The sequence below is a fragment of the Arachis hypogaea genome, chromosome 14 (assembly GCF_003086295.3).
Source record: "Arachis hypogaea cultivar Tifrunner chromosome 14, arahy.Tifrunner.gnm2.J5K5, whole genome shotgun sequence".
Lineage (NCBI taxonomy): Eukaryota > Viridiplantae > Streptophyta > Magnoliopsida > Fabales > Fabaceae > Arachis > Arachis hypogaea.
Window position 1 is genome coordinate 11,594,485 of NC_092049.1, and position 12,093 is coordinate 11,606,577.

Below are 12,093 nucleotides of genomic sequence, written 5' to 3' on the forward strand. Positions count from 1 at the left end.
CATTATATATTGTTATAGATTTCAAATTTAGTTTGTTGCATAAGAGCAAATAAAAATTTAAAATATAATTTAAATATATTCCCATACAACAAACAAAATTTAAATATATTTCAAATTTTTATATACTTCCCAATAAACATAATTTGAAATATAATTATATTTAAATTATATTTCAAACTTTTATGTACTCCTATACAACAAACAGAATTTGAAATATATATAATTTGAATTTAAAAATTAATACTGAAGAGAGTACATGAAAAATTTAAAATTTTTGTCGATTAGAACATTAGGATTAATAGTGGATAGTTAGAAAACGTGTTATTTAAATAGACAATCCATCTCCTCTGTTATTTAAATGTACATAAAAAATTTAATGTAATTATTGAATAGACACTAGTAGAAAATTATTTATTACAGACAAAACTTTCTGATAGATTTTATCCCACAGAAATACAGACAGATTTTGCAAAGAAATTTTTGTCGAAAACAAAAGAAAATGAATTAGCATAAATTACTAACTGACAAGAGAATCTGTCGATAATTCTGTCGGAAAAATTATTTTTTTTGTAGAAAATAATTACTGACAGAAAATTCATATGTATTTAAATGAATAAAAATATTGTATTTTATTAAATTATTACAGATTGTCTGTAATCTAAAATATTCCGTCGAAAATGTTAAAATAAAGATTTGGCCTTACGAGCTCCTCCTCATTTCGCATATTTCTTCCCTGCGCCTCCACCCCCATCCCCTTCCAAATGCTATATCTACGGTGCCTCTCAGCCTTGCACCGCTGTCACACCCCTTCCCGAGTCTTCTATGTGTTGCTCGCGTCGTTGCCTTTTGAACCCTAACGTGCATTTCTCTGCCACCGTCTTCATCGTCTCCGTCCTCGTCCTCTACACCTTCTCTCGCGTTAACTCTTTCTACCTTCCCGGTTCGCCTCTCGAGATTTTCAAACCGTACGTCTTTCATTTCTCTATCTCTTTCTGAGATTCGCGCTTTCTTTTCCCTTATTCGAATGCGCTACTTGTTTTATTAATTTTCCACTTAATCCCTGTGATTATGTGGGAACTTCCTTCTGAAACATGGATTGCTCGCAATTACAATGAACAAATAGCTATCATTTTTATGCTTTGAGGAATTTTATGTTCTTGATTTTACTTTTCCATCTTTGACAATAGATTATCCCTGAAGCTTTGTCATCCAAAATGAATTTATTTTACCCATTACCATTCTAAAAAATGAAGTTAGCATGTGTGCTCTGGCACCCTCTAAATTTCTGAATCATGTATTAAAAATTGTCATTGATTATGATTTGACTATTCATATGCAGGGTCTTAGGCTACAGAGAAGCTTCATTTTTAAAGTTGCTTCGGAGGTTGCACTTTTTTTATATCATTGTTCTGTTTATTTTTTTCCTCCCCTTTTAGATGTAAGGTTAAAAGAAAATTATCTGCACTGAATCTTCTATCATAAGTGATAGATGCCATTGCTTCGAAAATTGTCACTAGATGTATGTGATGCGACTGAAGATAATTTTGACATTCCTGATGTAAGTCACTGCAGCACCATTGTTTCTACTAATTATTTGTTATTCAATTTCTTAAGCTATCATCCCAATCTGGGTAGATACTTGGAATCACTTTATGTTAATGTTGAAAGATACCTAGTGAACTCTGTTGTCGTTTGTATGTTTAACTATGTATTCACATGCTCTAAAGCTCCCTTCCCTTCTCTTCCTCTATCTTGGCTTCAGTATGAAAACAAATACTCATTGAGTACAGTAAAGATAGCAAGGTGCTAATTTTTCTCGATCAAAGCTATTCAAATTTATGCTCAATTTTTTTGTGCTAATTTTAGGTTTATCAATTTTTCTTCGCAGTTTCTATCTTCTTGTTGCTGTTGATGCTAATTGAGCTTGTTGTAGTTGTAGTGATGAACGAAGTTCATCTTCACATTCAAAATGATGGTTTAATAATGCCTAAAGGAACCAACATGTGGATCAATGTGGATGGCTGCTACAATGCACGCGAAAATCAACAGAAGGAAACTAGACAAGCTCAACATCATTAAGATCTGGTAATGATTTTCTTACATATAATCCTTTGTTCAGTGTAGCTTCTTCACACATAACTTTCTTACTACCCTTCTGGAATTGCACTTCATGATGAGAAACAAGTGGCCAATATTGTTTCTTTGACTGAAATGATGCACTCCTAAATTATTGCTATGTGGATGGCTGTGCCTCCAAGTCCTAAGGCATTGAATTGGTTTTGCAGTCAACCGGAGTTGTCCGTAGTGTATCCTCTTAGATACCTATCAAAGAATGTTGACAATCCAACCTTGAAATCGTTGTATGTGAATGGAAGTTGTGGTCTCTTTGGCATTGGCTCTGCTGTTTGTAACACTCTACCACACAGAACTTTACGCTTAAGTCGTGAAAACAAAGGTGGTGTGATATTACGAGGAGCTTTGAAGAATAGGTAAAAAAATTGCAAAATTAAAAGTGAAACGATAAAAAATAACATAACTTACGTACAAAGAAAGCTATAGTTCATAAACATATACATACAGAAGGTAAGAACAGAGAGTCAAGAGTACAAAATAACAAGCACCTAACTCAGCCTGCAAAGCTAAGGCTAGCCGAAGAATATTTACATACATATATACATAACCCAAAACCCAAAATACATATATATATATATATATATATATATATATATATATATATATATATTAAATAAATCCTGATTCTCTATAAACCACTAAGAGGTGCAAAATAAAACAAGTTATCAGGAGAGTTCTATACATATGATCATATATATAAACTATACATCAAAATAAAGCCCCAAAAATCTACTTCACTGCAGAACTCCAGACGCTTAGCAAGGTGCATCTCCAACTCCTCTAGAAATAGTGTAGCTTTTGATTGCAGGGATTGATAATGAGAGAATTATGCCAATTTGAAATTCACAAATTAAATTCCGTTGCAAGTATAGTCCAAACCGACAATGGATCCTCTCAATCAAATTTAATATTTCTAATACAAATTAACCGAGGGTAATTAAACCTCGGGTCATTCTTCTCTAGGAGTTGCAATGAAATGATCTATTATTGGCTATGGAGAAATAGGGGTTTGGATGATAGCAATTGGCAAGTAATGTAAATAGCAAGAAAGTAAATAGACAATAAAATAAAGATGCATGCAAGTAATTAAATGGAAAGCAATTAAAAGCAATGAAAATGAAAATTAAATGACAAAAGGGGCTCTTGGTGAGAATTGGGGAATTAAGGATTCCTATCCTAGTTATGGACCACAAACATGGCAACTGTGTGGAATTAATCCCAATTAGTCAATCCTACATCGAGAATTAGTCAAAAGGGCATAGTTGATCTCAATCCCCAAGTCCTAGCCAATTCTATTATTGGGAGGCTTAGAGTTAGGGGAATCCAAATCAACTAACAATCCTCACACAATGTGGAATGGACATTCACAACTCAATTTCACCCAAACACCCAATTTCTCAACCAAGAGTGTGAAAAACTAGGCAAAAACCCAACCAAGCATTTTATCAAACATTTAGTGGGTATGAAAAGAAAGCATGGTAAAATAGCAAGAAATAATAAAATCTACAACTACTAAAAGTAAGAAAATCATAATAACAACTGAATTAAATGGCAAAGAAACATAAAATATAAATTGCATTAATTGTAAATTAGAAGTAACAAAGTGTCATAAACATAAAAGAACAAAAGAAATGAAATAACAAATAGAAGGAAAGAACAAAGATGCAATAATAGTAAATGATAAGGAAAAGTAAATGGAGACAGAAATTAATAAGAGAAATTATAAGGAAACTAAACTAGAAACCCTAATTCTAGAGAGAAGGGGGAGCTTCTCTCTCTAGAAAATCTAACTACATGATGCTAAGCTAACCCTAATTGCTCCCCCCTTCATTCCTCTTCATCTTGGCTTCAAATAGATTTAGAAATGAGTTGGACTGGGTTCTGGTGGCCTAGAATTCGCCCCATCGATTTGCATTAATGAGGTCACGTGAGGCTCGTCACGCGTGCGCGTGGACGACGCGTGCGTGTCGCTGGCTAATTTCTCTCCCACGCGTACGCGTGGGTGATGCGTGCGTGTGGCTTGCAAATCTCTTCTCACGCGTACGTGTGAGTGACGCGTGCGCGTGGCCTTCAATTCTCCAAATGCTCATTTCTTCATGAATTTTTCACTTTGCATGCTTTTCTCTTCACTTCTTCTATCCCATACTTGCCTTGGAAACCTGAAATCACTTAACAAATACATCAAGGCACCACATGGAATTAAAGTGAATTAAATTTAGCTATTTTAATGCCTAAAAAACATGTTTTCACAATTAAGCACAAATCTAGGGAGAATTACAAAACTATGCTATTTCAATGGATACGTGCAAGAAAAGTTGATGAAATCCACGCAAATAGAGCAAATAAATATCATAAAATGTGGATTCATCAGAGATCATTGCCTTTCTAGAACTAAATTTGATTCCGACACTAAATTCACCATCTCTCGCCGCAACATTGCTTTCACTTATAAAATATGAACCACCGTTAGTCGGTCAAGCCTAAATAAAGAAATTGTAATGGTAACCTTTATTAATGAACATAACATACCCATATTCGCATACTCAGGAAATTCCGGAGTATGTATGGTTGCGAGATCCAGAGTTTACATAAAAGATGGAACATCAAAGGGATGATGGTTGACAAGTGCATCTGCTTTATTTTGCACCACTGGAATGCCTGCCTCGTCTCCGTCATTGTTTTTTTCATTGACTTCGTAGTTGGCTTCAAATTCCTCTTCACTGTCATTATTGTCTTCTTCCCAATCTTTATCTCCAAGCTCATCCATATTCACCTCCTTGCCAATTGCGTGCAGCCTCATATGCTGTTCAAACTCAACGTACAACTCTATTGTCGGCACGTGAAATCGGATTTGCTGATAAATATAGAACATCTGCTGCATACATGTGTCGTCAGTGATGGACATTATTTGAAACTATATTAGCCCACAAAATACTTGTACATGATTTCTGTATAAAATACCCTCTTCGAAATGTGACCTTGTATATTCTTACAAAGACCATTTTGCAACTCTACAAAACTCATGGTGCATGGAATAGCAAACAAAATTAAAATTGGCATTCACAAACAAAAATCACTCCTTCGTATGTGTTTGGTATGATCTCACCATTATTATATACCCCCAAATTTACAATACCTTCTATAATCTCAACTTCACCTCACCCAACTTTTTTGACACTACTAATTGTCAAAAAAAAAAAAAAAAAACTAACAAGTATGAAAGATAGAGGAATGGGAGAGGTATGAAAGATAAAGGAATTGGCAATATCCATGGACCTTCGTGACCCGATCGATTCTTTTTCCATTATAACTTGCTCGAGGTTTTGTCTCGGATTCTTTGTTTGCAAAAGATTTAATTTTCTCCCCAATTCTATTTCTTACTCGCACGTAATCGTGCATGAACTTTGTACTCTCCAAGGCGAGCCTAATTTTGTTTTGATACAACCAAGCAATTCTTGAATCTTTGAAAACTAGCAGTCAAATTGCTTTTCTCTGTAAACTTGTGTTTCTTCAAAAATCGACAGAGACTTACTTAATTCAATATGCCTTGCTTCTTTCTAATCAAAGTGTTTGATTTAGCTTCTCTCCATGAGATACATCTTAATTCTTATCCTGTGTATTTATTAAAATTTTCTACAACTTTATTTAATCAGAACACAAGACATCCTTCCGATTTCTTACAAACACTGTTTGGGTTGTTCGTTCATCCTTTGAACTTAAAATATTTTCAGAAATCAACTTGAGCTTGATTTTGTATCGCGCACAATTCTTAGATATAACCCTCGGAGTGTTAGTTCCTTAGAACACGATTGGTGAACACAGAAGATGAAGCTTGAGAGTGTGAAGGATCATGGGGAGTTGTGAAGTTTAATTTCCACAGATTGAATAGTAAGGATACACCATTTGTATGGATGCTTGAATGCGAATGAAGCTTTCGAACATTGAAAGAAAGGAATTAACTACAATGCCAGTACTCGCAATTACCTGAACCTCACGAACCGTTTAAGACTTACTACAATACATTACCAAAGGGTTTTAGAGACGTGCTGATGCAATATTATGATCTACTGGTGGATGTCTGAGCAGAAAGTTTCTGAGTATTGTTTGGAGGACAATTAAGGAGAATGAATCGTTAAGTAAGTTCGGAATATTAGGTTGGAAGATGAGAAAGTGGATGGAAGTGTCAGACTGGATCAACTGCAAATGTTAAACAATTGTAAGGCTGGGAATTCGGAGAGCGCAGTAAGAGGATGAGAAGCTACTAAGAATATCAAAGCTTGTTGAGCAAGGCAATCAAGAAGAGATCAATGAAAAACAAGAATGAAATTTAAATGTATAAGAAAAGACTTAGTGTGCCAAATGTCGAAAGTAGACACGTAAACTATTGTACAAAGCACACATAAGCGAACCTTTGAACCTTTAATTCACCTTAAAGTTACTATGATGTATCACAAAAGTTGAAGTAGTGGTGCATATAACTTAGCGTTTGACAGGTTATAGGAAAGATTATTCTTTAGAAGCTTAAGCGTCGTAGGTCCCAAATCGAAAGCCAAGATAACGGAGAAAAACTAAGCAAATTCAAGTTGAGATTTTGACTGAGCAAAGCCGATAGGAAAGTTATGCGGACTGGGAGAGAAAACCTGGATAGTTTAAGGAAAGAAGTTACGCATTCTTTGAGGTTGCTTCAATAGGCTGGAATCGAGGGGCAATCAAGACTAAGGGGATGAATTTTTGGTTACCGACGGATTTTTTCTGTCGATAATTTACTGATAGATTTTTTTCATTACCGATAGATTTTTCCTCGATAATGGTCCCCTCCTTTTGCTAAAAACCATCAGATTTTCCGACAAATTTTCTGTCGATAATTTACAAATAGATTTTTTTCCTTTTATCGACAGATTTTCCCTCGGTAATCGTCACTTCAATTTTGCTTAAACCGTCTGATTTTTCGACAGATTTTTCATTGGTAAGTAGCGTCAAATTTTTCGACAGATTTTCTATCGATAATTGGAGCCTTGGAAAGCATTCCAAATTCTGAATATAGGCAAAAAATTCATCTGTAAATTCGTCAATAAGGTAAAACAATTTTTTTTAGATTTTTTTATCGAAAAATAAATTTATTTTCATACAAAATAAATATAAATTTAATGAATACAAATTTTCATCGAATTTTTATCTAACTTGTATCCAAACATTTATAGTGTTTCAAAATAACCAATATTTGATATTAGCAATAGAACCAAACATCATGTTTGGTTTTTACAAAGTATCAAGAACAAAAACAATAATACTAAGTTAATTAACAAAATTTCATTGAAATTTTTACATAAATACAAAGACAGAGTGATTAAAACAAGGCCAGCCGATATTTCAAATGTCATATCATTTCCATTATGCATTTACGCTAGCAAATTCTTTGGCCATTGCTAGTGGGTACCATTTTTACAAGAGACTGCATATATAGAGAACAGTAATTAATTTAGAAAATTGGATTTATCATAAACTACTACCTAGTACTTAGGACAAAGGGCAGAATTAAGAGTAGTAAATACTATATTCATAGGAATTTGATTTGTTGGTGCAGGAAGATTAAAGAAATATCTCACATAAACACCAAAATGGTTCACCTGATTCTAAAGTTCAATGTGTACCATGAGTAACCAAGAAAAACAAGACACAGACGTTCTTGAATTTCAGTAATAGAAAATGATAATTGGCAAAGATTTCTTGAATTACAGCAATCCTTTACCTTTGTTGTTGTTTTGGTGCAAACTTATCCACTAGTAGTTTTAGCTTCCTATATAATTCTATTTCTACTCTTTTATCACATAAATAAATAAACAACTATATATGTATCTTTGCCTCCTGGGCTGCCCTCCACACCTTGCCTCTCGATTTGGCATTGTTTGACCACAAATTAATTAAATAACAAACAATGTATACCCTGAGACTTTGAGAACATCTGAAGTTATTAACCTGATCAATTGCCTGGTTAGCTCCACAATCTAGCAGCTCTGGAGGTCGATCTGCTGTAAGTAAAAGAAGTGATTAACTTGTGACTTGAAGCAGCAACAACAAGAGGGGAAGACCGAGATCTAGGTGCTACACAGTACAAAAATACTAGAAAAAGAAAAAAAAATCACAAGCTTGGATCTATTAATGGAGAGAAGAATTATAATAATTTATTAGATCACCTCACCGTCAAACCCAGCTTTGAGCATTCTTCAACAATTAACGATACCCATACAGAATTGATATTGGCACACTCAACTAGTGAGGATGATAAGTTATTGGATTGATCCAACTGATAGTTAGACACATGATACATAACACGAAAAAGCTTCAGCAATTTTTCCAGCATTATAATAACAAAATTTCAATGCTCTTCATAATAGAATCAGAAATTAATGAGATATATCTATGCACATATATAGTTCTTGTTTTATGTTTTGCAAAGGGATTAGACGAATACTTAATGTATGCTTTTTCTGTATCTACAGACAAAACAATGCATACCATGTTATTTGAAATGGCATGGGTTGCTGAAAGCCTGACACAGAATTGACTGGAAGATGGAGACTCTTTCTACAATAGAATGGAGGATGACATTGAAAAATGATCATATGCAACAGAATGCAGAAGCATAAAACGATAGAAATACACACAAAAATGTGAACTTAATGCTAGTAAAAGCAGGAACAAGGAAAATACAAGATACCAGTTCCAAGATGTCAACCACGCTTTCTCTTCCCCCTGGTGTGATAGTGTTCATGTAGACCTAGCAGCTCATGCAGAAAAGCATACAACAACAGTTAATGCTGAGAACACACACCAATCAGAGATTTGAAGCAAGCTTTATATGGCCCAGATAGCTCATAACATATATATTTGGAACAAAAGCATTATGCTAATATATACTAATATTAAAAAATACATAGGAAAGCAGTAAATAAAGGAAAAACACTGGAACAACATACTTCAACCACTTTCAACTTATTTCAAAATACATGAAAGAGAGAGGAAAAGAAATTTTTTTACAATAAGCATCCGATGAGATAGTGAATGCAAATGCCTTATGCAAGGAACAGATACTCTTAGAATAAAAAGAATATACTATGATATCTACTATTATTTCCTTGTTTGTTTGGATTATGGTTTCTGTTGCGGCCTGGCCAAGGCCATTCACGGGTCAACCTGACCTACTGATGACCCGACCCAAACGGTCGGGCACGTACAGTTCACTCAGCGACCCGGACACGCGTCCTTGACGGCTCTCCACTGTAGCTGTGGGAGGAAGCTTCGAGGAAGGTGGGCCTGTCCTTGATGGCCCCACCTCTAACACGGTATAAATGGGGAAGGACCTCCCCCTCCCCCAAGGTACGTACATACACCATTCTACCCCTTTCTCGCCTGCACACTCTACTGACTTGTGCGTCGGAGTGTCTTTGCAGGTGACACCCCCCTTCACATCGAGAGCTCGGGATGTCGGTCCACTAACTTTTCCTTCGCCACCTGACCTCAGGTTACACCCCACCGAATCAACCGAGAACCACTCCTGAACCATCTGGTACCTGAGATACTGAACATTGGCGCCGTCTGTGGGGACGCCTGAATGGAAATCGTGCCAGGTCCAGGGGACCACGGCCGCGCGGCGGGCCTCGAGGGGGCAGCCTCCGTTACCTCCCCCCGCGAGCGGTTAAGATCCCTCCACGACGAACCGAGCCACAATCAAGAGCCCGTGAAAGACGCCCCTTCAGGGGAACGGGTACCGACAGTGCTAGGATAATGCAAGAACTGTGCCATAGGGTGTAGAACCTAGAACGCCAATTAGCAGGTCAGGAGCATCACCAAGAGACTTCCGACCCCGACTACTCCCAGTCCCCCGAAAGTTGAGGGAGAACCTCCCACCGAAGTAGTCGCTCTCAACATACTCCCGTCTCGAGATTGGAATCGGGAAGTAGCCGGGAGGACCAGGAACGCCCTAGGAGACGAAACGACACAATCATTTACGCCCGAGGTAAACGGGCATGCATCATGAGGTGAGACCGCGAAAACGAAGAAGAGAGGCCAAGGGGAACATGACAACCCGTCATCATGGGCGCCACCCCATTCCATCGTTCCATCCTCGAGGTCCGGTTGCCAAAGTACTTTGACAAACCAACGGACATAAGGTACGACAGGACCCAAGACCCGCAGGAGAACCTCACGGCCTTTGAGGCCATAATGAACCTGAAGGGAGTGGGAGACGAAGTAAGGTACCGCGCCTTCCCGGTTACCCTAGCAGGCCCTGCAATATGGTGGTTCAATAGCCTCCCGCAGGGATCCGTGGCCGGCTTCTCAGATATCAGTCGTGCCTTCTTAGCACAGTTCACCACCAGAATTGCGAAAGCCAAACACCCGATCAATCTGCTCGGCGTCACTCAGAAAACCGGCGAAACGACCAGGAAGTACTTAGATCGTTTCAATGACGAATGTTTAGAAATCGAAGGGTTAACAGACTCGGTCGCTAGTCTCTGCCTGACGAACGAACTCCTTAATGAGGACTTCATAAAGCACCTCACCACAAGACTGGTCTAGACGATGCATGAGATCCAAACGGTAGCCTGTGAATACATAAATGACGAGGAAGTCAGCCGAGTTGTTGCTGCCAACAAATAGCAACCCTCCTACCCTCAACCCAGGCAGCACAACAATAGAGAAAGAGAGAAGGAACACGCCAGAGACGGCGGCCCAAGCAAGGCATCCAGGTCGTTTCCTCGTGTGGGAAAATTCACCAATTACACTCCCCTCACCCTCCCCATCATGGAGGTTTACCAACAGATAGCTGAGAAGGGAATCTTGTCAAAGCCCCGCCCGCTGAAGAACCGAACTGGTGGGAACAAGAGCCTTTACTGTGATTACCACAAGGGCTACGGACACAAAATGCAGGACTGTTTCGACCTGAAAGACGCACTAGAACAAGCAATCAGGGACGGGAAACTAGCTGAATTCTCCCATCTCATCAGAGAACCGAGGAGACGAGGTCACGACCACGATGGAGAAGACAAGACCCGAACGGCGAAGTGGCGACAAGAGCCAAGGGACGAGGACCACGGTCTTACCATGGTGAATGTAGTAACTGCGAGAAACACGGCCCCAAGATCGAGATCCGCACACAGAAAAGACGCCAAAGTCCTGGCGATCTCCTCCTCTCCTTCACAAAGCTCCAAAAGGGCCCCATCCATTTCTTTCGGCCAGGAAGACCGATGGTTCGACGAGATCTTGGAAACCCCCCCCCATGGTCATCATGGCCAGGGTGGGAACCGGCCTCGTCAAATGGATCCTTATAGACACAAGGGCAGACTCGAACATTATGTTTCGCAACGTCTTCGATGCATTAGGACTACGGGATGCCGACCTGACGACTCACCAGCACGGTCTCTTAGGGTTAGGCGATCACTTCATCAAGCCAGACGGGATAATCTCCCTGTCGGTCTCCATTGGAGGAGAACAGGGACGGAGATCGGTTATGGCCGAGTTCGTAGTTCTGCGAGACTTCACGGCCTATAACATCATATTAGGGAGAAAGACCATCAAAAATGTCGGAGCAATAATCAACACAAAGCTGCTAGTGATGAAGTTTGTCACAGACAACGGAACTGTGGGGTCCATAAAAGGAGAGTTGGAAACGGCGGTCACTTGCGATAATGCTAGCCTCTCCTTGAGGAAAAAGTCCAAAGAAGCATCGGGGGTGTTCCTCGCCGACCTGGATGCCCGGGTAGATGACAACCCCATACCAGAACCAGAGGGGGACCTAGAGAAGTTCAGGGTCGGGGACACGGAGGAAAAGTTCACATTCGTGAATAGAAATCTCCCGCACGAATTGAAAGAACCTTTGGTAGAAATGATCAGGGCCAATGGCGACTTGTTCGCCTGGACGCCAACCGATATGTTGAGCATAGACCCTCATCTCATGTCACA

The 12,093-nt window shown here is 38.7% G+C and overlaps 1 protein-coding gene across 5 annotated transcripts; it reads left to right on the top strand.

Moving 5' to 3' along the window:
* The first annotated feature begins 670 nt into the window (after positions 1–670).
* On the top strand, positions 671–9,264 carry LOC140178812 (uncharacterized). 5 transcript variants are annotated; one of them, XR_011871739.1, is made up of 4 exons: positions 671–965; positions 1,340–1,803; positions 1,889–2,085; positions 8,634–9,264. XR_011871739.1 is itself a non-coding variant. In XM_072216074.1 (4 exons), exons 2-4 carry the CDS (start codon positions 1,490–1,492, stop codon positions 2,491–2,493), a joined length of 369 nt encoding a protein of 122 aa, XP_072072175.1. In that variant the 5' UTR covers positions 713–965; positions 1,340–1,489; the 3' UTR covers positions 2,494–2,578. The 5 variants fall into 5 exon arrangements, 1 of the variants encoding a protein (XP_072072175.1); XR_011871738.1 differs by lacking the exon at positions 8,634–9,264 and adding an exon at positions 2,286–2,472; XR_011871741.1 differs by having other exon boundaries at positions 713–965; positions 1,340–1,558; positions 1,940–2,085.
* The last annotated feature ends 2,829 nt before the right edge of the window (positions 9,265–12,093 follow it).

Bases quoted from the DNA above. Each gene is read 5' to 3' on its own strand.
- LOC140178812 (XM_072216074.1), top strand. From the start codon at position 1,490: ATGCCATTGCTTCGAAAATTGTCACTAGATGTATGTGATGCGACTGAA. The intron at 1,559-1,993 runs GTAAGTCACTGC...TAATGCCTAAAG, and splicing joins ATAATTTTGACATTCCTGAT to GAACCAACATGTGGATCAAT. The intron at 2,086-2,285 runs GTAATGATTTTC...TTGGTTTTGCAG, and splicing joins CTCAACATCATTAAGATCTG to TCAACCGGAGTTGTCCGTAG.